The 26,889-nt window shown below is 61.7% G+C and overlaps 1 protein-coding gene across 5 annotated transcripts; it reads left to right on the top strand.

Moving 5' to 3' along the window:
• Positions 1–1,958: 1,958 nt before the first annotated feature.
• MAP3K6 (mitogen-activated protein kinase kinase kinase 6) lies at positions 1,959–26,715 on the top strand. 5 transcript variants are annotated; one of them, XR_013348426.1, is made up of 29 exons: positions 1,959–2,483; positions 6,076–6,215; positions 8,308–8,331; positions 9,548–9,735; positions 12,051–12,219; positions 12,812–12,918; positions 13,336–13,506; positions 14,003–14,115; positions 14,636–14,795; positions 15,175–15,325; positions 15,965–16,072; positions 16,192–16,241; positions 17,032–17,127; positions 17,677–17,761; positions 17,942–18,075; positions 18,973–19,100; positions 19,515–19,651; positions 20,095–20,200; positions 20,454–20,611; positions 21,028–21,232; positions 21,387–21,546; positions 22,594–22,762; positions 23,187–23,372; positions 23,647–23,752; positions 24,327–24,564; positions 24,840–24,983; positions 25,253–25,353; positions 25,716–25,792; positions 26,178–26,239. XR_013348426.1 is itself a non-coding variant. In XM_077837981.1 (29 exons), the coding sequence occupies exons 1-29, from the start codon at positions 2,186–2,188 to the stop codon at positions 26,260–26,262; spliced, it is 3,927 nt and encodes a 1,308-aa protein (XP_077694107.1). In that variant the 5' UTR covers positions 1,959–2,185; the 3' UTR covers positions 26,263–26,715. The 5 variants fall into 5 exon arrangements, 3 of the variants coding, with proteins under 3 accessions (XP_077694107.1, XP_077694106.1, XP_077694109.1); XM_077837981.1 differs by having other exon boundaries at positions 22,627–22,762; positions 24,874–24,983; positions 26,178–26,715; XM_077837980.1 differs by having other exon boundaries at positions 24,874–24,983; positions 26,178–26,715.
• The last annotated feature ends 174 nt before the right edge of the window (positions 26,716–26,889 follow it).

Raw genomic sequence — 26,889 nt, 5'->3', positions numbered from 1 at the left:
ACAGCTCTGAGCTCTAGTTCCATGCTGCACATGGCTCCTAGTCTCTTTAGAACTAGGCAATTCGGTGCAGTTTGAAAGCACCACACAGAGGCTTCCCTTCCTTCCCCGCCCCTCTGCCCTTTATCCCAGCATGGGAGGAGGTGAATGGATGATTAATCCCCAAATTAAAAACCAACAATGGCTCCAGGAAAGCAGCCCCCCTGGGCCAAGTGACTTCTGGCCCATTACAGACTCCCAGCCTGGGACTCCATTCCCAGCGGACCCGCTAAATCTCTGAGCTCCAGAGAAAGAAAATGTCCTTTCTCCCGTCACTGCCGTCGGCCCATCTAAAGCCAAACCGCCCTGCGCTCGCTGCTTTTTGGAAGTACTGAGTAAAGGGGGAAGCGAGTGGGGACGGACATTCTGCATGAGGCGGGGGCGAAAGGAAGCGAAGCGAGTCAAAACAGCCTTTGATGTATGCGTGCAGCTTTTCGAAGCCGAAAGCTGTGTTTTTCCTGGAGCCTTGCCTCTGAGCTGCTTTCTCCATCGCTCTCACACACACACGCATTCCTATACCCAGCTTTGCAGTCCAGGGCAGCCACCCCTAAAGCTGGCCAAACATCAGGCGGGTTGAAACCACCTAAGCCCCTCTCTGAAGAGAGTGAAAGATATTTTGTAAATCTGGGACTGAATGCCCAAGGCGATAGCATGTCACACCACAAGATGAGAGTAGAGGGAATTCCTCTCTGCCTACTGCCTTCAAAGACTTCCCCGGTCATAAAAGACTCTCTGTTTGTACCATCCTGTACGCTGAAAGCCACACTTTGGCTAGACTCATTTTCCTCCACATCTCTCGCTATGGAAAAACTGAACCTCAATTAACTGCAGCTCCATGTGTCTGAACCACCCCTGTTTTCCATCACAGGTTTGTCTCCCCTGATATATGATAATTGCACTGGCAGGTCGCTAAAAACTTCAGTTTATCTGAATATCAGATATTCAGATAATGGAGGTTCAACTGCACAATGTTTCCTGCACATTAGGCTTTGCACATTTGTCCTTTTATTTATCTCGAGTTCATAATAGACTCGTTGGAGTCTAAATATCTTTAGCCGCACTTGAGCTTGTATGCGACGTAAGTGCTTCCAGAAATGCGTTTGCAAAATTCATGGGTGCATCTGTCCACTCCTGTCTGTAATGCAGGGGCCCGCTTGCTTGCATCATTGCACTGTGCCTTTGTGCACACGCATTGGAAAGGCTGCTTGTGCAAAAAGATGCATTTGCAATTTGGGCCGCTGCCTTTCAGAGAGAGAAGAAACCATAGAGGTTTGTAAGGTAACTCCCTTCTCTTCCTGTGTCAGCATAATAATGCCTGCAGCTGTAATTTTCCCTCCATGCATCTGAAGAAGTGGGTTTTTTACCCACCATAGCTTATGCCCAAATAAATCTGTTAGTCTTTAAGGTGCCCCCCGGACCCCTCCTTGTTTTTGCGGATACAGACTAACACGGCTACCCCGATACTCAAGAGGTTTCATTTTTTTGGCCCCAACCCTGCAATTGGATCCGTGCACTTTTGCACCCTGGGCACAGGTCCAAGGGCATGCCTTTGGGGGCCAGCTTGCAGGATCGGGGCCTTTCTTTGCAAACATGGGGCCAGCAGCTCCTCAGCTGGTGTCAATCCCCCCCCCGGGTGGGAGCCATGCTCCTTTACAGCTTTCGACCTGGGCCATAAATCCCTCCACCAGCCTCCTGCAGGCCGCTTTGCAAGATGCAACCCAGGTCTGGATTGTTTTTAAAGCCCAGGCTACGGGGAGAGGGGAGCTCCCAGCTGGAGGCCTCAGGCAGGAAGGGGAAGGGGAAGGATGGCTTTACTTTTCTTTTCATTCCCCTGGCGAGAAGGCCATGGTGGGGCAGCCGCCCGTGGCTCCTGCGAGCCCGGCGGCGGCTGCGTCTGCACAGGAAGGCGTGGGACCCGCGTAGCTGCCGCTCCCCGACTCTCAGGAGTTCACACAGGGAAAGTGTTTCGGTGGGTGGGGCTCGGGGGCCCCACGTGGGCTGCAACTGACCCAACTGGGGGCCGGCGGCGCTCCGGGCGGAAACGGCCGTGCCAGCCTTTCGGCCCCGTGTCGGGGGGCTGGGGGATCCGCTGCACGTGCGCCCCCCCCCCCGCACACCGGAGCTCGAGGCTGCGGGGCGAGGCGCCGGCATGGACGGGGAGAGCAGGCCGGGAAGCGCGGAGCGGGCGGGGAGCTACTGGCAGGACCCCCTGGCCATGGCCATCGCCCCCAGCAAGCCGGTGGCCGGCGCCCCGGGCCGCCGGGGGAGCAGCAGCCGGAGCCGGGCTCTCCGCGTGGTCTACGTCCTCGGCGGGGGCTCGGCCGAGTCCCTGCCCCTGCGCTGCCTGCGGGACGCCTGCCGGGAGGTGCGGGCGGAGCTGGAGACGGTGCCCTTCGGCACCCTGGCGCTGGGCGACACGGGCCCCCTGGACTGCTTCTACAACGCCGGTGAGCCCCGGCCCGTGCGATGAGCTGGGGCCGGCCTCAGCCTGCGGGGGCGCCGGCGCGGGGCCGCGGCTGGTGGCGAAACAGGGCGAACGGGTCGGGCGGCTTCCTGGCGGGGCGGGTGCAACGTCCGTCAGCCCTCCCCCCACGGCCTGGATCCGGGGTTGGGAGAGTGGGGGGGGTGTTCACTCCTCATTTCTGTGTCTCAGCCCCCAACCTGGGAGCTGCTGCAGCCCCAGGGCTGTTCGCGATGGGGGTGAGAGCAGGGCCTTCTGGGCATGCCCCCCTCCCCTCCCTGGCCAGCTGCTGGCGGATGAAATGGGCCTTCTCCTTCCTTGAAATCACCGGGCCCCTGGAGCAATCTTCAGTAGGGCTGTTATCAGCTGGGGAGTGTGCGTGTGTGTTTGTACACCACTGACCTCTACCAGGTGGAGTGGGAACTGCTCAACTGTGTGTCATAGGCCCTGTGTTATCGCCCTGTGGAGATTCTTCCTTCGCTCCCATGGCCGGAGCCTGGGCCTTCTGGAACAGGGAGCTCAGAGCTCTGTCCCGAGGGTTGCTGTGAAGTCCCTAGACAGTGATAGGTCCTGTGTAAGATTTAGCACCTTCCATTTCTAACACCCATGAACAGTCTTGCACAGGGATGCTGGAACAATTTGTATAGTGCGGGTGCTGAGAGCCATTGAACCAAACTGTAAACCCTGGATATAATAATGCCTCCCGCGCCCCTAGTTCCAGCACCTAGGGTCTTGCACTGTTACAATGAGGTTTGTCTATATTCTGTTAGCCTCTCTGCAAACTTTCCAACACCCATTAAATGAGGGTAAGTGACTTGCCCAAGGAGAGATCAGTGAGCAACATTGTGTGAGAAGTGGGATTAGAACCCAGCTCACCTGACTTCCAGTGCTGTGTGCTAAGCACCAGGCCTTCCTGCCTTTCAGCCTCTGTTTCCTCCTCCTTATTGTCCTGTTTACTGTTTCCCTGTCATCTTGGGGGAAGAATGACAAAGAAATGAAGGTTTGTCAGTTACACAGATCCGGGCATCTCTGATTGTTCTCTGCTCAATTAGCATTGCGGGATGGCGCTGCCTGGAAGCAGACAATAAAATATCCCTTCCAAATGGGGTTGTTCCTGCAAATGGGGTTTGAGTTATAGCAAAATGGGGTCACAGACTCGCAGTCCAGGAGGGGAATGTGTGGGGGTGTGGATATTTTGCATTGTGTGCGTGTGAGACACAGAGAGAGAATTTAGTGGGGATGAAAGGTACCAGGACAGATGCAACATAAACCCTGGCAGTGCTAACTACCCCAATCCTGACCAGGCAGGGGATGTCCCACTAGGTGTCAGAGGGCTTCCAGTCTCAGTGGATCTGCAAATCTGTATATGTCCACAGACCATGTGTGCAGATCGGATGTGGATACCAAATTTTGTCAATGGACTAATCATTCCCTGGCCACTCTGCTGTGGCTACTGGTTCTGCCACTTTCTCTGGACTGTGGATTTTTCTCTTTTCTCGTTTATTTTCACGTGTCCGAGAAGCTGCTGGAGCATCTCCCTTCACTGCCAATTTTTAAGTCAAGAGTGGCTGGTTTTCTAAAGGAGATTTTTCTAGATCCACCAGGAGCCAATTCAGGCGTGTTATGAAGGTGGTCAGACTGGGTGATCATAGTGGTCCCTTCTGGCTTTATAATTGATGACTGACTCTTAAATCTGCCATGGGGGGAGGCAGATTTATTCTGCTCCCCACTCTGCTGGCCTGCTAGACTCCCCACCACAGGGGCGTCACACTCCGTGCATGCCCTTCAAGGACAAATCGGATGTGAGAGCCTGGCCCTTTAAGAAGGACTCCGGGGCCAGAAGCTACTGGAGCAGAAGGATGTCAAATGATGTGGAAATCACACACTTGTGCAGTGTGGTCACCGACTTCCTGTCGATCTGGGGTTTCCTCACCCGACATCTGTGATGCTCCCGATTCCTCTGGAGCAGAGGAGGGACCACAGCCACCCGCATCCCATGGCCTGGGGGGGCGTGGCTTGGATTTGTGCCCTTGGCAGTGGGTTATGGGGGCTGGAGGAAAAGATTCCTCCCTTCCCCCTAGGAGAGGTTAGGCAGGGGGATGTTCTCTGCTTAATGTGATTTATTCCATCTGAATGGTCCCATCTCACCTTCAGCCTCTATCGCCTCTGTTCTGGCTCCAACCCAGGCAGCCAGGCTTGGGGGAGGAAACGCACTGTTTTATCGATAATGCCAGGAGGTTGGCTGGCAGCCTTGTGAGACAAAGAGATCCCAAGGAGAGAGCCTGGCTAACCCACGCACAATGCTCCTGGCCAGCTGAATGAGCCGGTTGTTCTGGCATGTGCCCTCTAGGACCACGCTGCTGGCCAGAGTCACTGACTGGGGCGGGCACAGGGACAGGGGACTCAGGAGTCCTCGGTTCTGTCCCCGGCTCCACTACTGACCTTGGATAAACCATGCCAGGGCCTGACTTTTCAAGAGCTGCTGGGCACTTGTGACTCTGCTTGAAGTCGACAGGAAGTGTGGGTCCTTGGCCCCTCAGGAAATGGGGCCTTAAGCTCTCCGTGCCTCAGTTTCCCCTAGTGGTGCTGTAATACAGCTGGACTTCAGAGTGCAGGCAGGGTGCGAGGGTTGAAGTGCTGCTGTTTTTTGTTACCCCTCTGATGGTGAAGCGCAAAGTGAGTTGTTGCATGGTCACTGGGGGTCAAAAGACCTTGCCTCACAGTATCCGTGTTATTCGCATCCCGTTCTGTTCTAGCTGCGGGTCCGGGGAAGCGTCTTGCTTTTCCTGGTCCGCTGACATGGTCTGTAAAACCTGCTTGCACGTATGTGTAGCAACGATCAGCCCACCTGCCTACGCCAGGGGAGATGGGGCTGGGCCTTTAAACAGCCTGTGGCAGGTTCGGTCCCCTCTGTCAGCTGTCGCTCGGCTACCCTGCAGGGAATGTGAGATGGACAGAGAGATGAAGCCGTTATACTGCTGCCTGCAGGAGCCCTTGGCTGGGGATGCAGTGGGGAAGTATCCTCACTGTGCTGAGTAATTGGGCGTGGTGGTCTATGTGCAATGGCCAGGGCAGGCAATGGGATTTGCAAAGGGGATGAAGGAGAGTGGTGGAGCTGCACTGAGCGGTCTCTGGCCAGGAGAGGTAGTGATCAGGCTGGCCTGTGAGACCCAGCATCCAGGGTGAGGGACGTGCCTAGTCACTAGCCCCGTGGGTTGATCATAGAATCATAGAATATCAGGGTTGGAAGGGACCTCAGGAAGTCTTTTAGTCCAACCCCCTGCTCAAATCCCCAGTTTTTGCCCCAGATCCCTAAATGGCCCCCTCAAGGATTGAACTCACAACCCTGGGTTTAGCAGGCCAATGCTCAAACCACTGAGCTATCCCTCCCTCCAATGTCACCTGATCATGTCACCCCATCACCAGGATGTTCCAAACCTGCAAAGTGAGTCTCCTTGCTATTCCCTAGGGCTCAGGGAGGGGATTGAGGGAGATTCTCCAGTGCCCCAGACCTGTCCTCAGCTGCACGTCGAGCGATGCAGGCTGGCGTCTGATGGTCCCTTGTTGCTTCCCCGCAGATGTGGCTGTGGTGGAAGTGAGCAACTCCTTGTGCCAGCCCACGCTCTTCTACCACCTCGGGGTGCGGGAGAGCTTCAGCATGACCAACAACGTCCTCCTGTGCTGCCACACTGACCTTCCGGACCTGCAGGCCCTCAAGGTGAGTGGGGGTGGTGCCCCTCGGCGTTGGAAACCGGGGCCACTCTGTTCCGTAAGCTGCCACCGAGCTCTTCGCCACTGCGTGTGCGAGAAATGACCACGTTAGCCGGAAAATGTCTGGTTACGCGTGGGAGATGGAAGCGTTAGGGAGGTAAAATCAGGTGGTTAGAGCAGCGGACTGGGAGCCAGGATGCCTGGGTTGGCCTCTGCTTGGCCCCATCATGTCACCTCTCTGTGCCTCAGTTTCCCCATTCATAAGTCCGGAATGGCAATACTTCCCTCCCTCAGAAGGCCGAGGTCTTGAGATAGGAAGTGCTAGATGAATGCAGCACCCCTGTTGCTTTGCAAAAACTGTGGGCTGCTTTGAAGGCGAGCTCTCTGCTGAGCCCTTGGCACTCTCCAGCAACGTGGACTCAGCGGGGATTCTCAGCTGTGTGCTGGCCGGGTAGCAGAATAGGGGGAGGCTGCAGACACCTGGCAACGTGGCGTTACCCCTCCTCATCGTCCATCTCCTGTGATAAGGAAACGCCCGGGCAAGAGGAAACTGGCAAGAGCAGGCTCAGCTGATCCAATCACTGGACTTTTTGAACTTGCTGCTTATTGTATTACGGTAGCACCTAGAAGCTCTAACTGAGATCGGGCCCCGACTGTGCTGGGCACTGTACAGGAGCATAGTATACAGTCCCTGCCCCACCGAGCTGACAGTCCAAACAGACAACACCCAGGGTGTCGGAAAAAGAGTATTTTCTCTCTCTCTTATTTTTTTTTGGTACGGCTGGGAAACTGAGGCCGACAGAGACAAAGTGATTTACCCAGGGCTCACCTGGGGAGTCAGTAGCAGAGCAGGGAACTGATCGCAGATCTCCCAAGGCCCAGTTTGGTGCCTTAGCCCCAAGCCCATCCTTCCTCTCCTGGGTTGGAATGATGCCTGTACAAAAAGCCCAGTTCTGAACCGGAATGGAACAGCTGATCTAAATGGCAGAAAAACAAATGGGATTTTGAACAACAATCAGTTAGATGCTGGGGGTCTAAGCATTTTATTTCTGATCATTGGTCACGCACTTAGGAAAGCTTACTGGCCCTGAATGCATCTGTTCTGGGCCACTCCAGTGCATCTAGCTTAGTGGGCTGTTGGGAATCTTAAAATCCCTGTCTTTCCGATTACCCGTATGCTGCTTTCTCTCTCTTTGTTTCCAGCATGGAAAGTGCTGCGGCAGTCTCAGGAACCATTAGACAGGAGCGCTTTCCACGGCGCCAAGCCCTGGAGCCTGGCCTTTCCCTGGGATAAAGCCCCCATCTCTAGCCGTAGCAGTGGGAGAGATCTGCTACAGCAGTCATGGGAGCATGACAGGGGCATGACAGCAATCGGCATCATGTGATATTTAGAGTCTCTAGCATATAGGGACCACTCAGAGATAGTCACGCCTTGGTCCTTTTAGGAAAAAATGCCCCAGTACCTATGAATTCCTAAGCCCCCCATGTTCCCATGACCTCCCCTCCGTAGACAGTACTGACCCAAGTGCCGTATTTAGGGTGCGGTTCTGACCCACGGAGGGATTAAAGGGCACTCCAGTGCCAGGCCACAGAGGAGGGGGGAAAGCGTAGAGCAAATGACTGATCTGCTGCTTGGCTGTAAAATGCAGACTGCCTCCTTTCCAGGCCCTCCTCTCAGGGACCCTGAGCTAGCAAAATGTTACAGGTCTTGTTTTTCCCAGGAATGAAATGATCCCAACTAATGACCTATTCTGCACACACCCTCTGCTTCCGAAGTTGGTGCTGCACTCATACAGGGAGAGCGTTAAAACCCAGCCAGATCCCACCAGAAATAGATACACTTTTCTGTTCCCCTGATCTCTGTTGCAGTTCGGATGTTGGGGGGAGAGAACTGAGCACGTCCCTGGAAAGGTCTAGTTGTGTTGGAAGTGCTGGGGTCCTAGTGAATTTCTGTCTCGGTGTGTTCTGCTGCCCATCACCATGCTGTCTCACCGCCTACCATGTAAAATAGATTCCCAGATTGGCTAGTTTTAGGGGCTAATGTGTTCTGTGTCAGTTGAATGGACAGCTAAATATCCACCCTCTTGCTCCCTTTCTAGGAGGATATCTGCCAGAAGAACTCCGTAAGTGTGATTTACTGTCTGTGAATCAATTTATATTTTTTACCTTGTCTGTTTATGCTCCTTGCTCCTCAATCCTCACCTCTAGCCGCCTCTCTGTCATTCCAGTTCTGGGCTGTGCCTCTCAGCCCTGGCCTGCTGCACCCCCCTGTTGTTCCAGTCCGGGCATTTTGCAAACAGCTCTTGTCAGTGCGGCTTAGAGTTGGTTTATGCACCCACCGCCACCCACCTGCTGTTCCAGCAGGAACAGGCTGGGAAGGACAGAGCTCCCCCCATGCCCCAGACTCGGTAGCAGGGAGCTGATCACATGGGACATGCCCAGCTGAATCTCCCAGCTGGTCCCTGCTCTCTCTGCACCTGGTTTGCCATCAGGCAGAGATGGCCGGGGGTGGGGGGGCCTAAAGGTGCCAGAAGCCCCCAAATGTGCTTCTGCCTGTGACCTAAAGTCTAGGTGCAGCTGCTCTCGGCCTCCCCAGCCCAATGATTGCAGACCCCTGGGAGACACAAGCTTAGCTTGGGAAAGCAAGGCTGCAGCTTCCTGGCTGCTCGGGGTGGGTCCAGGCTCCTGCTGGGGCGTGGACACCTTCCTTCACCACCACCTGCCCCTGCTCAGGTGCCCAAACTCCCCTCGGCCTAAGAGCTACGGATTGCCCACCCCCGCACATGGGCCTGGCAATACCCTGTGCCCAAGGAACCTGTTTGGAGAGGGCATGGGGTACGAAGCCTTTCACGTCTCTCGCTGGCTCAGGGAAGTTGTTTCAGGCTGTCTGCTGTCAGGTGGCAACAACTATGCCCTAGTGAGCAGCCTCAGTGTTTTTCAGTGGGGTGTTAACTCTGGAGCTTAATAATGGCTATGTAAATACCAAGGTTGTTAAATCTTTCACTGCTGATTGGAGCACACAACAAAGGAGCGGGACAGATGGCATTAAAAGGGCCTGTGCGGGCTGTGACGTCGAGTGGGCAGGGTTTGGATGGAGCTTGGGGAGATCCCGTTCCTCTTCCTTTCTGGCTGTCTGGAGGGTGTTACGTGAGATGAGTTGGTGGGGTCTCAGCCCAGCAGCATCTCTGTCACGAACGCCACCACCCATATGGGGACCACGTGGTCTCCCTGGCTGGCCATCTGGGCTGAGAGCCCAGGGAATGGATGGGCTGATGTGGGGGGGACATGGAGGGAGACTCCCAGCCCCCTGACTCCTGGCGCCCCGTCTCTTCCTGGCAGGACTGCTGCGGCACTTACACCTTCATCCCCTACGTGGTGACAGCCCAGAACAAAGTCCTGTGCTGTGATGCTAGCACCATGAAGTGCCTGACGGAGCTCTTCCAGCCCAGCTTCAATGTGGAGGCCTTCTTCACCCCCCTGGCGGGGCGTCTGGCCAAGCTGCTGGAGGGCACCCCCACCAACTCCTGGTACCGTACCGCCCGGCCGAGCGCATCCACAGGAGGGGCGTTCAGCGAGGGCAGGGCACGGCCCCTGGAAACCAGCTCCAGCCGAAGCCCGGGGGGGGTGCGTGGCAATGCCCGCCGATTAGTGAGCTTGAGAGGACTGGCCCTTGCCTCCCACCACCACTGAGGGGAGTCTTTGCTGGGCCCAGCTGGGGCTTGCACGAGCCTCTGGCTGACTGGCATCTAGAGGCAGGGGCATAAATGCAGCGGTGGGGAGTTAGAACCGGAGGGCTTGTGGTGTGGGATGGCACCACCCAGCTCTGAGCATGGGGGGGCCGAAGCAGCCGGAAGGCGATGGAAAGACTCCTGTTAACTTTAGCGGCCTTTGGCTCAAACCCTCCCCTGCACTGCTCTTGGTGACCAGCCCCATGGCAGTAAAAGCTTGCTCCCCCGAGTAATGTCATGGCCGCTAGCCGTCGTGGTGTTTCAATGCTCGGGCGTTTCCTTGGGCTCCCTGCGCCCTGGGAAGTCGCTGATTGGAGCAGGCGCCATACAAGTTCTGGATATGACCACTCCGAGGAGCTAGGTATTCTGCAAACTGGGCTTTTCCCTGCACTCCTCAGCCCCCTGCCATATGGGAGTGGCACAAGCTAGGAGCCAGCCAATGGGCTGCAGCCACTTGAAGCTGCTTAAAGGTATTTTCTCTCTCCTTTTTCCTGTCCTCCATCCACACTGCAAAAAAGAGAGGGTGGGAAACCTCTAAAGACCGAGGCTCCCTGCCATTCCCCAAGCGGGTGGCAATCCCCTTTCCAGTTAAATCGCCTGAATTTCAGAGCTTTGCTCCTAGAAATCTCACTCCCGTTGCAGGGGGTCAACATTGAAAGGCCAGTAAATGTAGCTTGCAGGAACAGGAAGGGCTGGTTCTGACCGTGAGCTGGTCTCTGGCGCAGCTCCGCTGATTGCCTCAGCTCTGAGCCTTGCACCACACTGTCTTCTTGCCTCCTTTGGGGGGAGGAGAAGGAAGACCTATATGTGGGGCTGGAGCTGCAGGGCTGAACTGTGATGCAATGACTCAGGCATGGCGCAATTTCCTGCCTTTGAGACGGGTCAGCCTCCGCAGATCGCAACAAGGGGCCCGTCTGCCTCCTGCTGGGGGATTCTCAATCATGGGAATGCAGGCTGGGGGTGGGGTGGGGTGATGGGTGTAGTAGGAAAGGCTCAGGGCTGTGAGATGTTGCAGGGGGAGTGGGTGCTTCCAGGCTGGTGCAATCTGCTTTCCGGAGCCTGCTGCATGCTCCCTGCATGCCTGAGAGCATGGCTGAGGCTGGAGGTGTGGTGCACGCCCAGGGGAGCCAGCGTGGGGCTCTGGGACGATGATGGCTACCGGGGGCGGGGGGAGCCCTGCAGTGGTGCTCTGGAGCCAGCTAGCTGTGAAGGCCTGGGGAGCCCCAGCACTGGGCTGTGGGGTCTGCAGCTGTCTGAGCGCTTGGGGGGGCCCCCCTGCGGCTAGGGAGGGACTTGAAGGAAATGAAACTGGGGGGAAAGGGGCTTTGTGTCACGCCCTCCCCCAGCTCCTCACCCCTCCCGGCTCAGCCCCGCCCTAGTCTGAGGTCCCCCGCCAGCTCATGGGTCCCCGCCACGGCAGGGTGGGGGCTGCACGTCCCCTGCATGGCGACACTCCCCGTGCAGTTCTCTTCCCCTTGTGCAGCCTGTCTGGCCCCTCAGCGCCCACGGGGACATCTCAGCCTGTGAAATCCGGGTCCAGGGCAAGACAAGCCAGAGCTGGGCAAAGGCCTCGCTGACCCCTTCTGGGCACGCCCAGGGCCGGGCCAGTTCCCTGCCTCCTGCTCTCCAGGGTCTGTCCTGCCCCAGAACTGTGCCAGGCAATGGGGCTTCCACCCCTTTCCATGGAGGGAGGCAACTCCACCTTCCAGGAGACTTCACTGCCAGGAGGAGACCTTCCTAGTCTATGTTCTCCATAGCCCAGCTCAGCTCCATCTGCTGCTCATTCCACCCCCTTTGGACCACCCCAAATGAGCCCTCCTTCTTGGTGAGAGGTAGCGCCCTTCAGATACGTGGTCTCCCTTGTCCTCTATCTTGGTGGAGGGGCTGAGGGTTGAGTGGGCCATGGCAACTCGCCTCTCACGTGGGATAGGTGGGACCTTGTCCTGTGGATAACCAGAGCCCTCAGACCCCAGGGGTGTCAAGCCAGCCCCTTCCACTACCACTGAGTGCCCCCAGGGGAGAGTGGGCAATTGTGCAGGTCAAAGGCTCCCTCTCCATCAGGCCTCTGATCCAGGAGTGGGCTGCACTCAGCTCCGAGCATGGTTGTTTTCCAGCGGCTATTTCCGGGAGATGATCCGCCAGGACATCCGCAAGGCCCGGGAGATGTACAGCGGGGAGCAGCTGAGCCGGGAGCTGGCCAACATCCAGCAGCGCCTGGACAATGTGGAGCTCCTCAGCCTGGACATCGTCATGAACCTCCTCCTGTCCTATCGGGACGTGCAGGCGAGTCGCCCCCAGCCCGCGCCAGCAGGGTGGGTGGGGAGATGGGTGAGGGGGGCGGTGGCTGGGTGCTCGGAAGGAAGCGTGGCCTTGGGAGCACCGGCCCAAGGTCACTGGAGATGGTGGCAGAGGTGGGGTCGCTGCCCGGGGTAGGCCCTGGCTTGTGGCTCTCAGAGGAGGTTGCTGGCCCTGGGTCACAGACACGAGCATGTGCAGCACTGGCCCTTGGCTCTCCAAGCAGGAGCTGATGGGGGATCGCCAGGGTCCCCGGGTGCAGAGCCCCCATCCCTGGCCAGCAGAATCGCAGCGCCTGGTGGGTGTGTTGCTGCCACCGGCTGCCCAGCAGACCTGGCTGTCACTAAGTCGGGGGGTGGCCGTGCTGGAGGAAGGGTCTCCCACAGGACACCGGGGTTCTGCAGGCCCCACCGCCTGCCCTCGACTGCACTCCGGACGCGATCCCGAGTGGCGTGGTTTGCCCGTCCCACTGCCGAGCCCCCTGTGCTGTGTCAGGCCTGGCCTGTTCCGCCCCCACCCGGGACCTCCTGCGGGATGCGGATGGCAGCCTGCTCCGCCTGAGCCCTGGCTTCCTCGGCAGGACTACGACGCCATCATCAGGCTGGTGGAGATGCTCCAGGCCCTGCCCACCTGCGACGTGGCCGAACAGCACAACATCCGCTTCCACTACACCTTCGCCCTCGAAAGGTGAGACGCTTCCTCGGGCAGGCGCAGGCCCCGCTCCCAGCCCCACGGGGGGCCAAGCGCCCTCTGCTGCCAGTGGGCACCCAGCGTGCTGGGCCACCTGGCAGGGGGTGGTGCTGGGCTGAGAGGATCGAAGCCTGAAATCCTCTCTCCACCGGGCAGCATCCGAGCAAGCTTCCGCCAGGCTGCCCCTGCCCAATCCGGGGATAAGAGGGGAGATCAGTCTCGGGGGTCCATTCAGCCCTCGGGGTCTGCAGCGACGGAGCACGAAGGGGGGATTCTATCCTGCTGGGCCCAGAGCCAGGGGCCTGGGGAGCGGCACGTGGCCCCCCAGTTCTCTCTTTGGGGCGTTGGCTCGTTGCGCCTGGCAGCGCCCGGGACAGCGTGCATCGCGGGTGAGCACGCACAATATCTGGGCAGGCGGAACCAGCCTGGGGACCGGGAGAAGGCGCTTTCCGTGCTCCTGCCGGTGGTGGAGAGGCGAGAAGGGGCGGCGCCCGACCTGTACTGCATGTGCGGCCGCATTTACAAGGACCTGTTCATCGGCTCCGGCTTCACGGACACGGAGAAAAGGGACCAGGCCTATTACTGGTGAGGGGGGTTCTCTCCGGCGGAGATGCGGGGTGGGGAGGCCCGTGCCAGGGAGACTGGGGTGGGCTCCTTGGGCCAGTGGGGTTCTGAGCATAGACACACTTGCACTTGTCCGGGTGCGCGAAGGGCTGAGTGTGCAGCCATTCCTGAGCGTGCGCGTGGGCCTGTGGGCTTCACTGGGTTCTGGACGCCTGGGGTCCCAGGTTCAGTTCCCAGAAGGGACAACGTAGAGGCAGATAAACTGAGTTTATGGAGTCTTCCAGATGAGACCTTACAACCCGTCTGCAGCAAGTGGGGATTAGAGACCCTCCCGCCCTTGGCACCTTGAGAGTCCTGGCTCCCCTGGCATTGGGATTAATGCCCCATCCCTGCACTGCCATGTATCGGTTGTTTGCTGCCAACCACTCCAGAAGTGGCTGCCTTTCAGTGGGGCTGCCTGGGATCCGGCCGGGTGACGGTTTCGTCACTGGCATCTCCGCATGTTTGAATTCCCCAGGTACAGCAAAGCCTTTGACACGGAGCCGAGCCTCCACTCTGGGATTAACTCTGCTGTCCTGCTCATAGCAGCCGGGCACCAGTTTGAAACCTCCGTGGAGCTCCGGCAAATAGGTGAGTGGCTCTTCCCCTGCCCCCGGCGTGCGTGTGTAAAGCACCGATTATAATAGGCTCTGCCCTAGTCCTGGCACGGCCTGGACGATGGCCCAAGGAAGGGCTGTGAGGTGGGTGGGGTTTATGGGTTTGTGTCTCTTGCGCTCTGTGGCCAGGAGAGAGTCACTGAGGGGGTCTCTTGGAATTCGGGGGGAGCGGGCCCTGTCCGTCCTGGCTTCCCTTGCCACTGGAATTGCACAGGACATGGGAGAGGAGGGGAAACGTCCTCTGCTAGAGACGGGGGACAGTTCTTTGGTTTGGGGTGGGGGTGGAGCGAGAGCAGGGGGTAAGGGTGGGGGCACTGACCCATAGGGGTGGGGGGGAGAGCATGGAGTGGGGCTATGACTGGGCGGGGCTGGGCCGGAGCAGGGGAAGCGTGGGGGTGAGCTGAGGGGATGGGGGAAGGCGGCGTGGGGCAGGGTGGTGGCTGGGTGGGCCTGCCCTGCCCTCAGCGGTGAAGAGGAACCTTCCCGCCCCCCAGGCGTGAAGCTGAGCTGCCTTCTGGGCAATAAGGGCAGCGTGGAGAAGATGCAGTATTACTGGGATGTGGGCTTCTACCTGGGCTCCTGGATCCTGGCCAACGACCTCAGCAAAGTCATCCGGGCCTCGGAGAAGCTCTACAAGCTCAATGCCCCTGTCTGGTAGGTGGCAGAAATGCCAGCTCCCCCCACCCACCCCGAGCCCATCGGGGACCCCCAAATGGCAGCACCCTGCCAGTGCCTCCAGGAGGGGAGCTCTGCGAGGGGTGGCCAGATCGGCATTTGACTGACTCTCGGGCTGGGTTCAGCTTGGCCAGCTTCCGGGGCAAGGGTCTCGCCTAGTGGCCCCCCGCATGGGAGGCTTCACGCGGGCTTTTGGGCATGAGCCGCCCTGTGGGGCTTTTGCAGTGAACCGCGGGAGAGCTTGTCGGTCCTGGGCACACGGGGGTCAGCACGGGAGGCCTGTCAGTGCCCAGAAGCTGTTTCCTCAGTGGGGTGTCCCTCCCTTCCATCTTGCGCTCTGCCTTGGCTGTCAGTGCAGGTACCTGACCTCCGTCATGGAGACCTTCCTCTTGTACAAACACTTCAAGACCTGCCCGGAGATCAAGACGCCCAACCAGGAGCAGGCTGACTTCTGGATGGGCATCCTGCTGGCGTCCTGCCAGCCCTTCGTCTCCACGGAGTGCTGCCCGGTGAGGAGCCCACGGGCGCTTGGCGCGGCTGGCTCGGTGCGGCGGGTCGGCTCGGTGCGTTGAGTCCCGTCCCACCACTAGAGCTGCCTCCGGCCTGGCACATGCCAACAATAAGGCATGGTGAGGGCAGAGTTACCCCGAGTGATCGGCTCCCAGGTCAGAGCCTGGGATGGGAGGGGTGGGTGGGGTGGGGTGGGGGCTAAGGGCCACACCCGAGGAAGAGCCCGGCCAGCTGTGTGGTGAAGACAGACCCGGAGGCTACCGCTGCCCCATTACCCTGGTAACAAACCAGACAGGTGTGCCGGAGTGATGGTGTCAGCTGGCTTCAGTCACCAGTGCTGCTACGTAGGGGTCCGGAGCAAGCTCCCGGCAGCAGGGGGAGAGCAGAACCTGAAGTCGGCCCTTTGCAGGTTAAAATGTGCCCTGGGGGTTCAGGGGGGTGTATCAGGGAGGGACACTGGGGGCTCCAGAGGAGGAAGCAGGATCCTTAGGTGAAAGGAGAAGAATATCGGCATTGATTAGGGCCCTCACCCCCAGCCCTGCCTTGAGGTCCCCCGCCTCCAGCCCACTGGGGATGCAATGGAAGGGGGCAAAGACCCCCCCGCCCCACACCAGCCTCTTTCTCCGCCTCCCTTCCAGGTGCTGATTCTGGAGCTGACCAAAGTCCTGCAGCCAGCCCAGCTGACGGTGCGCAATAGCGAGGCTGAAAAGTCGGTGACGCTGTGCCACATCTGCCCCCCAGAGGAGGTAAGGTGTCTTGGAGCCCAGGGAGCAAGCCCACCCCTTTGCTTCCCTACAATGGCGACGACTTTCTGGGCTCCGGTTGTTCATGCTGCATGTTTTTTTCGGGTTTATTTTCCCCCTAGAGAGGGATCTCCAGCTGGACCTTTCCGGCTTCCTCCATCCGTGGAATCAGGTGAGGAGTTTAACTCTTTGTTGCTCCTTGGGATAGCCTCTCCGTCAGCCTTGGCACTCCCTGGTTAGCCTGCGTCCACCCGGAAATCTTCTCTGTGTCCCCAGCAGAACCCTCCTCCCCGAGCACCCTCCTTGCACTGGGCAAGTGTCCATCTTGGTTCCGATGCCCAGGGCTAGCTGGGAGCGCAGGGGGTAAGCCTGGCAGAGAGTAGGCCTGGCTCCCCCAGCTGAGTGCCCGGCCCTTATTGGGTCTCATAGTAGGTGTTGGCCTCCCCAGCTGTGTATGGCACAAGAAGCCAGAGAGGGACCTGCCCGTAGGCAGGAGGTGGGCAGCTGGGGAGGTCCTGTGCTGCCTGGCAGAGCAGACTCCAAGAGCCATGGCATAACAGGCTCGTTCAGTGACCAGCCCCCCAGCTTTCTCTGAGAGGCTCCCCGGCCCTGCAGGGGTGGAGTGGGGGGTAAGGAGCACGGCTCGCCCAGAACACTCTATGAGCGTCTCCCCAAGGGGGCTGGCGTGGGAGGGAGAAGGCTTCCCCAGGGGGGAGGAGCTCTGTTAGCTGGAGTGCCAGCCCCAGAGCTCTGGATGTGCCCGCACCCCTCCTCTACAGCCCCATGGCTCCTGCTGGCAGTGCTGCTGGCCTGGTGAGGTGCCGAGCCGCAGGGGCAGAGCAGCCCATGAGCACACTGGAGCAGGAGGGGTTTCCTGGGGTGAGGCTCGGATGGGAGCCTCCTCCCCCCGCCCCCCACAATGCTCACTGTGGGGTGTGGGGCTGGTCTCTCTCTCTCTCCAGCATCTCCAAATGTGACGAGCGCTGCTGCTTCCTATACGTGCTGCACACGGCCGAGGATTTCCAGCTGTACTTCCCCACCCAGCACCACTGCCAATGGTGAGCTGGGGCACGGGGTGGGGGAGGGGCAAGGACCCCCAACGCCGCTGGGGTGGGGGAGGGGCAGGGACTCTCCAATGCCACTGGTGGGACAGAGGTGCTGGTGATGGGGCAGGATGGGGAGGCAGAGGGACCCCCTGGCACCATGGCTTTGGAGAGCTGGGGGGACAGGGGATAAAGGATCTGTCCCCCGTCCCAGAGCCCCTGCTGGGGAGGGGGAGCAGCTGCTCTGGGCTGGGTCTGAGGGGTGGAGGACCAGGCCAAGGAGGGAGCCGGAAGAGACTTCCTCCCCACCCGGGCAGGTGGTGCCCTGTCTGTGGGGCTGCCCTAGCCCCCACCCCACACATGGCATTGCTGCATCTGCCGAGGGATCCTGTGGTTCTGCCAGCCAGCAGGGGCGGAGCTCTGCCGGGGCGGGTCGCTGAGCCCGTGGGTGGTGGCTCAGTGGTGGGGAGGTTCTCTGGGGCCCATCGCCCAGCCTGAGAGCCCCCCCGGAGGGGCTGGGCAGTGGGGCCACGCCCAGACATGCTCTCCCTGCTCTGCCGGCAGGTTCTGCAAGCTGATTCACTCCTTCGTGGCCGAGCTGGCAGTGGGGGGCGAGGAGGCGGGCGACGGCCCAGACGAGGACCTGGAGGTGAGCGCCGGGGGTGGGGGCGGTCTTGCACTCGGAGCAGGCGTCTCTGGGGGATGCTGGGGGGCAGCCCCAGGGCATGATGCAGGGGGCAGCGCAGCTCGCCGAGCGGGGGGCGGGGCGTGAGGAGCTAGGCAGGGCTCGCTAGCCCCAGGGGCTCTGACCTTGCTCTGGCCTGCACAGTACGACTACGAATATACGGAGACGGGCGACAGGGTGATCCTGGGCAAGGGGACCTATGGGGTTGTCTACGCCGGGCGGGACCTCAGCAACCAGGTGCGCATCGCCATCAAGGAGATCCCGGAGCGGGACAGCAGGTAGGAGCCGTGGGGGGACGGGGCAGTGCTTCCTGTGGACGTTTTGGGGTTCAGAGCAGTCCGAGGCTGTGTCGCCCTGAGTGCCCGTCGTTCCCAGCCAGCAGATGAGCAAGCCCTGCGTGTCGGTGCGTAAAGTCAAACCAGGGTATTGAATCCAGCGTGAGATCCCTGGGGGTCTTTTCTAGGCCAAGGTCTTTGGCAATGTCGTCTCCTCCGAGACCAGTGCCCCCGCTGTGCGGAAAGGGGCCAGGGAGTCTGATGGAGAGGGCTCCAGGCTGGTTTCTCCCCCACCGGTGCTTTCCACGATACACCCTGATCTGCCCTGCAGCCCGCTCTGTGCCAGCGAGTGGCCAACGGCCTGTGATTGCAGCTGGATGGAGAATTCGGGCAGCAGCCGGCTCCCCCGCCGTGTCCGGTTCGAACACGTTTCAGTTCCGTGTTTCCTTCCTTTGGGGTGTTACCGTACACGCCCCACACTAGAATATCCCAGATCAGGGTGTTACCGGTTTTCCGATGGCCCCTCACATGACCCCCATTAGATACCGATCCGACATTAGCGAGTTGGGGTATGCCTGATACCAGTGACCCTCAGGCAGTGGGTCCCGCCCTCCCCTTCCACGCCCGCCCATGGTGATCTGGGGGTGGGGGCATGGGAGGTAGATGAGTGTGAACAGATGTGCACTCTTGGTGTGCAAGAGTCCCGGTGTGAGCGCACTAGTATCGGGGGGGATGTGCACCTGCTTGGTCCTTGGCGTGGCTCTCACCTGCCCTTCCCGCCCCACTAGGAGGGGTTGGCCTTGCTGAGTGCGGGGCACTGCAGCCCCATTGCCCAGCCCCTGGGGAGGGAGCAGGCAGGCTCGGCCCTTTACCCTCGCTCCCCCGGTTCCCGCCGGGCAGGTACTCTCAGCCCCTGCACGAGGAGATCGCCCTGCACAAGCGTCTGCAACACCGGAACATCGTCCAGTACCTGGGCTCCATCAGCCAGGACGGCTTCATCAAGATCTTCATGGAGGAGGTGCCGGGAGGTAGGCCGAGCGAGCGCCCACCCCAGGCTGGGGATGCCGAGGAGAGAGGCGGCCTGCACGGAGCAGGGTGCCCCAGTCTGGGGACGTGCTGCCCTCCAGCTGGCCTGTCTGGGCTATCGCAGACCCCACATCCCAGACCAGCTGCCTCCCACCCTTGGCGACCCATGGCTCTAGCCCCAGAATGTGGCCTGGGGCCTTCTAGGGGGTTCCTAATGGCCTTGCATTGCTTCCCCATAGCCCATTACGGCTCCTGCCCTGCCCACAATGCCCTGTTCTGTGCCAGCTCTGGGACTGGGGTGTGATGCTGGGGCTCGGCAGGGCGGGGTGGGGCAGGGTTGCCCCTTTTCTGGGGCGTGGGGCCTCGGGGCGGGCACACAGGCTCAGTGGGGTTTCCATCTCCTGCCCCGTCCCCAGGGAGCCTCTCGTCCCTCCTGCGCTCCAAGTGGGGCCCCCTGAAGGCCAACGAGCCCACCATCGTGTTCTACACCAGGCAGATCCTGGAGGGGCTGCAGTACCTGCATGACAACCAGATCGTCCACCGGGACATCAAGGTGAGGGCGTTCCCCGGCCCGTGCGATTGCGGGGTGGGAGAAACGGCCGCTGACTAGGGACCACCCAGTTTATGGGGTCCGGGGCCTTCCCCGGACTGGAGGGGGATGACGGGCTAATCCAGCGACTCCGCCACGCACGAGGCTGCTAGCCAGGGGCTGGGCTCTCTGCGCTGAGTCCCAAGCAGGGGCCCCGGCCTGCCCCCCCCCCGGCTCTGGGAGTTCTAGGGCATCTGGTTGCAGCTGGTCTCATTGGCCCCTCCACCTCTCCTGGCCCCACAGGTAGGGTGGATCCACCCTCGACCCCCAGAGTAGGACAGAGCGGGAGCGAGGGGCATTAGCGGATCTGGAGGGTGGGGGGGGAGCACACCTTGTCTCTGAGCACTCGCCCCAGGAGGATCTCCACAGCTGTGAGCTGTTCTGATTGGGGGGGCGGCGTTTGGCAGGGAGACAACGTCCTTATCAACACCTACAGCGGGGTGCTGAAGATCTCTGACTTCGGGACCTCCAAGAGGCTGGCTGGGATGAGCCCCAGCGCAGAGACCTTCACAGGTGAGGGGCTCTGGTGCAAACCCCCCACCCGCTCCATTGGGTTGCGGCATGCTGGGCTGTGGGAAGGGGCCATTTGCCATCTCCCCACCATGCACAGGGGCGTCCTCAGGACCTGGCAGGAGGGGAGGGAAGGGGTCCCCAGCCCATCTGGGTTTGGGAGAGGCTCGCTGACTTGCAGGGGGCACTGGCTGATCTGGGGCAGGCAGGCGGGGCTGGGGGCTGGCTTCCCTCAGTTGCTCTGGTCTCTTTCCAGGCACCCTGCAGTACATGGCCCCAGAGATCATCGACCAGGGCCCCCGAGGCTATGGGAAGCCGGCTGATATCTGGTCCCTGGGCTGCACCGTCATCGAGATGGCCACGGGCCACCCCCCGTTCTATGAGCTGGGCTGCCCACAGGCCGCCATGTTCAAGGCGAGGACGGGGCTCACTGGTACCTCTGGGGGAGGGTGGGGTGGGGGCTGACTGCTTGGGCTCCTCTCTGAACGTGGGGGCTGGTGGGGGAGGGTTATGGCTTCCCCCGCTACAAAATGGGGGGTGAGTCTCACTGCAGCTCCCAGTGGACCGGTGGCCTTGCCCCAGTCCGGCTGCCATGGGCACTGACTGGCCCCTCACTGGCAGCCTCAGCAGAGAGACCAAGGCCTGACTGGGCTTTGGGCTGAGGCCCATTGGGTGACGTGGGGGAAACTGGTGCTGCTCACACAGTGGGGTACCTTGTGGGGGGGTGAGCCAAGGGACAGTGCCTCTCTGGGCAGTGCCTGGCTGTACGGGTACTGGGCCCACTCCCTGCTAGGGTTCTGTGATGGCCCCTCCCTCATCTCCCTCGCCAGGTGGGCATGTTCAAGATGCACCCCGAGGTGCCTGACTCCATGTCGGGGGCAGCCAAGGCCTTCATCCTCCAGTGCTTTGAGGTGGATCCGGATAAGCGGGCGCCCGCCGCAGCCCTGCTCCAGGAGCCCTTCCTGACAGCACCCAGCAGGAAGAAAGCCAGGAGCCAGGCTGTGCCAGCTGCAGAGGGAGGCACACCGGGGGCGGGTGAGCTAGGAGGCAGGAGAAGGATATTGGGGACAGGGGGGAGCCCAGGGGGGCTGGGGGGGGCAGGAAGAGGCTTGGGGGGCAGGACATGGTGTCTCGCATGTGGGCTGCATTCCCTGGAGGAGCTTCAGTAACCAACCCTGTCTCTTTGCAGCCAGCTCTCCTGCCTCTGAGTGGGCCCCTGCAGCAGAGGGGGCCAGCGAGGCCAGGAGCCCCCCCCTCCCCATAAAGGCCCCCAGGACAGCTGCCAAGGCAGACAGCAGCTCGCCAGCCCACAGCTCCAGCAAGGTGGCCCAGAGATGCAGCTACCTGGGGTATGGCTTCCCTTCTGGGGGAAGGAGGGGCAGGCTCGGGAGGAGGCTGAGGATCTCGGGCTGGGGGGGGAAGGGGTCCATAGGGCCACACACTGCACCCAGTGACACAGCTGGACACTGCGCCTCCAGCCTGATGGGTACATTCCCCACTAGTGCCCCCAAGTGAGCGGCAGCCCCATGCCCAACCATTTATCCCTGGCTGGGTTTCCTGGAGGGTGCCCGGTCTCGGGGCGGTAGCTGTTGCACGCTGAAGTCGAAGGGGAGCCCCCTGCCTTAGGGGATCAAGCAGCCAGATGTGCCCAGGCTGCACCCCAAGGCCTCCCCCAGCCCCTCCTGCATGTAGGGCCAGACCTGACCGCAGGCAGCAGGGTGGGTTTGTAGGGCAGGGATTGGGCGACACCTGGTGGTCAGCAGCTGTCCCTGCAGCTGAGTTTTGTGCGATTTCACCTCCCGCTCCAGGCCCACGGAGCGGATGGGGCAGGCGAGTGGGGAACACAGACTCTGCTCTCCTGAGCGCCCGGCTCCCCGCAGCCCCGTGACGCAGGGTATCTGTCGAGCGGCCGCTCCCTCGGAGCAGGAGGGCTTGTTCCTGGTGTTCCCAGAGCCCGGTTCACCGGCTGGCAGCCGGAAGCTGCTGCTGTAGCCGATGGCAGGGGCCTGGGGAAGGGGGTTGTTCGGGGGGTTCTTTTGTCCTGGGGATTCTTGGTCCAGGGAGATTCGGATCGAATGACAAACCCCCCAGCTGTCCCCCGCGATTCAGTGTCCCCCACGCTGGCCCGGGTGTCCCTCGCTCCCCAGGAGAAGGGCTGCAGTGTACAGGGGTGCATGACCCTGAGTCTCCCTGTCCCCCCAGCCCGAAGGGCCTGCAGCGCTGTGGGGCGGCTCCCCCTGGAGCATGTAAGGGAGGCGTCCTTCCCGTCCCAGGCTCCGCAGTGGGTCAGCTACCGTCCTGGATCCTCTCTCTAGCACAGGGCTGCCTCCCACCCCACAAGTGCCCAGACTTCACTGCATGTCCCTGCTGGCCGCCCTCCACTCCCGTCTCCCCAGGGCTGCCGAGGAGCCAGCTGGCTTGGATTGCAGTAGCTCCCCCACCCCCGAGGAGAACGGCGGCATGTTCCTGCTGAAGAAAGACAGCGAGCGCAGGGCCACCCTGCACCAGATCCTGACGGAGGAGCAGCCCAGCATCGTGGCCGCCTTGGTGGAGGCCCAGAGCCAGGTCAGTGCTAGCCCCTCGAAGGCTCGGTAGCCAGGCCGCTCCAGCTGCAGCGTGAGTGGGCCCAACCCCTCTCCTGCATGGGGCAGACAGCATGCGGTTCAGACTCCTCCACGGCAGGTCAGGGTCTAAACTCCCTGCACCGGACTGGGGGCTGCTCATCAGCCACAGAGCACAGGACTAGCCTGGCCCCGGAGAGGGGGGTCTCCAGTAGCTTTACGGCCTTTGTCCTTTTCCTGGGGCCTGTCACGTATGACCTCCATCCACTCACTAGCTCTGGCCCAGGGAGAGTCTGAGACCCCTCCCTCTGCCAGCCTAGCCTTGCCCGGGTGCCCTTTGGAGGCTGCCCTAGCATTGCAAGCTCCGGGCCTGGGAGCCAGTCGGTCCCCCCCCCTCCCCAGGCTGAGCCTTTCCCTTCCCCGTTCAGAGCTGGGAAGGAGGGAGGCTCTCCTCGGAGCACATCGCCCAGCTGGTGTCCTGCCTCAAGAGCTACATCGGCTCCCCCAGCCGCCGGCAGCTCAGCCAGGACCTGCTGGGGCTCCAGGCCCTGCTGTGGGCGGAGGGCCTGAGCCTTCGCCACGTGCAGGTGCCGCTCTTCAGCTTCCAGGACACGGTGAGTACTCAGCCCTTCCCAGGAGGGGGCCGGGCTGGGCCAGGCCACTTCCCCCTCCCCACCTGGCCGGTGACCTTTAAAACTCAATTGCCCAAGTACTGAGCACCCACTGCCTCACCTGGGCAGTCACAGGAGGATAGTGGGTGTGGCCAATGAACAAAGGGGGCGGAGCTTCTGTAACCCAGGCCTGGTGGGGACCCTAGAGAGAGCCGGGGGGTCGCCCCTCTGGGCCTGCGGTGGGGTCGGCGTGGCCCATGCTCTCTCCTCCCTGCAGGTGAAGCAGCTCCTACGGCAGCACCAGATCAAGCCGCACTGGATGTTCGCCCTGGACAACCTCATGGGCCAGGCCGTGCAGGCGGCTTTCACCATCCTTGTGACGGGTGCGTTGGTGGGGGGATGGAGGGGGGACATGGGGCTGTTTGGTGGCCCTGGCTCCTGTTCCGCTTGGATCCAGCCCCGTGGGGAATTGGGGCCTGGCTGGGCGGCAGCTGGGTCCCTAGCCGAACGGCAGTGGATTTGCGGCTGGGGTGGGGGTCCCATCGGAGTGCTTTGGGGGGCTGCTAAGGTGACACTCCGTATTGGGACTGTATATAGAGATGGAAGCAGGAGGCTGCCAGCCAGGGCCTTGAGACCCAGCTCTTTCCACCCCCTCAGCTGGCAGAACCCCTGTGTCCCTGCCCGTGGAGTTCTGTGCCCGAGGCCGCCGGGCATTGCCCTCCCTGACTCCAGCGGGGAGGCTTCCCATCAGGAAGCACGGGCCGCCTGCCCGGGCATAGCGCCCTGGGAGAACAGAGGCAGCAGGACGCTACTGCTAGTCGTGGACCTGTGGGGCTGCACTGACCCCTCGGGTCCCAGTGCCCAGAGGCATCCCTAGGGCTCACAGCCCTCTGCCCACCGTCCCTACCCCAGGCCAGCCACCTCCCCCGCTCACCGTCTTCCTCCCGGCGCTCCCAGAACTCCGGGTGAAGCCGCAGCCTCCCCTGGGCAAAGCCCATGAAGGTGGCAGCGACGACGAGGCGGAGGAAGATCCGGAGGCGCAGGGGGCAGCTCCTCCCCCGAGCCAGCCCAGCGTGGGGACGGGCAGCTCTGGTATTAGCAGCGGCACCAGCACCGAGCTGGGCTTCCGTCCCCCCCCGGCGGACTCCCTGCCACTCCTGCAGCAGCTCAGCCGCCTCCGCGTGGAGACGGGCAGGTAGGAGCCCGGCTGATCTCCCGCGTGGAGGGGACACGGGGCGAGGAGCCTGGCCCTCAGCCAGCTGCTGGGCCCAAGGGGTCGGGAGGCGCACCCCACAGCCCCCCTCCTGGCCTGGATCCACCCACCAGGGCGGTGCCACTCCCCCAGTCCAAGGGCATTAGGATCCACACTCGGGCTGGGCTCCCAGCTGTGGTTCTGCAGTAGGACTGACGTGCTCAGTAGCAATCGCCCCCACCCCCCCCCACCCCCCCAGCGTGGCCCTCAATTCCCAGGCTCTCCGCCTTGCCCCCCCGGCGCGCGTGGCAGGCTGCTGGAGGCGTTGCTGGAGAAGGAGCGAGAGTGGCAGAGGCAGCTGCAGAGGGCGCTCCGGGCCGCGGAGCAGGATGCCAAGGCTCTGCAGGGATCCGAGCCCCGAGGTGAGCGATGGCAGGACTCGCCGGAGAGGGGCTGGGGGAGCTCTCTGGGGCTGCTAGGGGCAGTGGGGAAGGGGCAGGGGGAGGTAGGCATGGCAGGGTGGAACACGCCTTGGTCTCTCCCCCAGCTGCCCACATCTGGGCAGGGGCTGGGTCTCCCTCCGAGCCCCACGTCTCTGGGGCACACGGCCGGAGCCTAGAGACACGGGGGAGGCTGAGCCGCAGAGTCCTGGGGGAGGCTGACCCGGGTCTGAACCCTTCTGTCCGCACAGCCTTGGCCGCGCACCCCCGGGGGCCCCAGCAGGGGGCGGTGGACGCCCTCCTCATTGCCTGGTTACAGAGCCACGGAGCGGATGAGGCTGCGACCGAGACGGTAGGTCCCCTGCACCACGTGAGCCACGGCCCCGGCCTTAGCAATGCTGGGAGCGGGAGAGGCTGGCTCCAGCCCCTCTCCTTGCGGGGGTAGGCGGAGCTCTGCTCCAAGCCCAGTCGCGGTGCCCGCGGCTGGCACCGGGGAGAAGCGCGGCCCCGGGGAAACTTCTCTGCAGGGGCCCTGCTCTCCAGTGTCAAACCTGCCCCCTTTCCCCCAGGCTTTGGTGGGGTGGGGGCCAGGTGCCGGGGCAAGAGGCAGCTAGGGCTGGGGTGTCCCTCCCACATGCCCAGCCCTCCAGCTCTCCCTTCCCCATGGAGCCAGTGGGGTGGCCCCATCCCAGCTCTGCCTCCTTTCTCCCCCAGTTCCTGCAGCATGGCTTCACCCTGCCCGACCTGCTGACCTGCGCCACCCGCGATGACCTGCTTTACACCGGCATCAGGTAGGGCGGCAGGACGGGGGACCAGTGCCGCTGCCCCAGCCCTCATCCCCAGAGGGGCACTGCTGGCTGGGCCACGAGGCCATGCCTAGGGCTTGTCCCTCCCAGCCCAGCCACAATGGGAGCGAGTGGCTTTGGCGAACCATGAATCCGTCCTGGGAGCCTGAGCAGACTCTGCCCTGGGTGCGTTTCACGGCAGCTCTGCCCGGGAAAGTCCCTGCGCTGAGTGGGGCGTGGGGCCCACGGAGGCCATCCCCTCGGTGTGGCCCCCGTCCCGTCCCCTGGGTGCCAGACGGAGGGCGAGGCATTACTGAGGCTGTTTGCAGCCGGTGCGAAGGGGTGCAGGGATCTGGGGCGTGTCTCACTCGTCTCCATCTCTCCCTGCCAGAGGGGGGCTGGTGTGCAAGCTATGGGGAGCCATCCAGGAGCACCGGAAATCCCTGGCCAAGCAGGTGCAACGGGAAGCCGCGTGAGAGACGGGACAGCCGTAACCTCCCCTGCGGCATCGACTCCCCTCAACCAGAGCTGACCAGCAGGTTGCTGCCTTCACACCCTGCCAACCGGCCACGCCGCCTCTGCCCTCGAGCTGGCACGTGCCTCCTGCCATCGCTCTGCTGGGCACCATGGCCCAGAGCAGCCTCCCCCCCACTGCTCTGCTTGACCCTAGGCCCGCGTCTCGCAGCAAGCGGCAGAGCGGGAGCATTTGCTGAGGGACGGCTGCCGCCCTGCCCATCGCACCTGTGTGACTCCCCCCGGCTGGCGAAGGAGGTGCCCACCCTGCTGCCTTTGCAGGAGACAGAGGAGGCTGCTGCAGCAGGACCGTGGGGCTTTGCTGGTGAAAGTAACGGGACCACAGGGGCCTCAGCCTCCTCCCCAGTGACTGTGAGCTCTAGCAAGCAGGGAAGTGCCCAGCACTGTAATAAACAGCCTCCAAGCTGTGTCCCCGGCTGCATCCTCATTGCGGGAGGGGGCAGCCCCTGTCTGCAAAGGGAAAATGAAAGCCGGTTCTTCCCACCCTGGGTGGGGGTCTTGGGGCAGGCTGTGGGCCCAGCTGCTTGGAGCCCTGTCCTACCTCAGCCCAGGCTGGCATCCCCAAGGAG

Source organism: Eretmochelys imbricata, chromosome 19 (assembly GCF_965152235.1).
Source record: "Eretmochelys imbricata isolate rEreImb1 chromosome 19, rEreImb1.hap1, whole genome shotgun sequence".
In the NCBI taxonomy this organism is placed as follows: domain Eukaryota; kingdom Metazoa; phylum Chordata; order Testudines; family Cheloniidae; genus Eretmochelys; species Eretmochelys imbricata.
The sequence above is the reverse complement of the archived record's forward strand: the minus strand, read 5'-3'. Positions and strand labels throughout refer to the sequence as shown.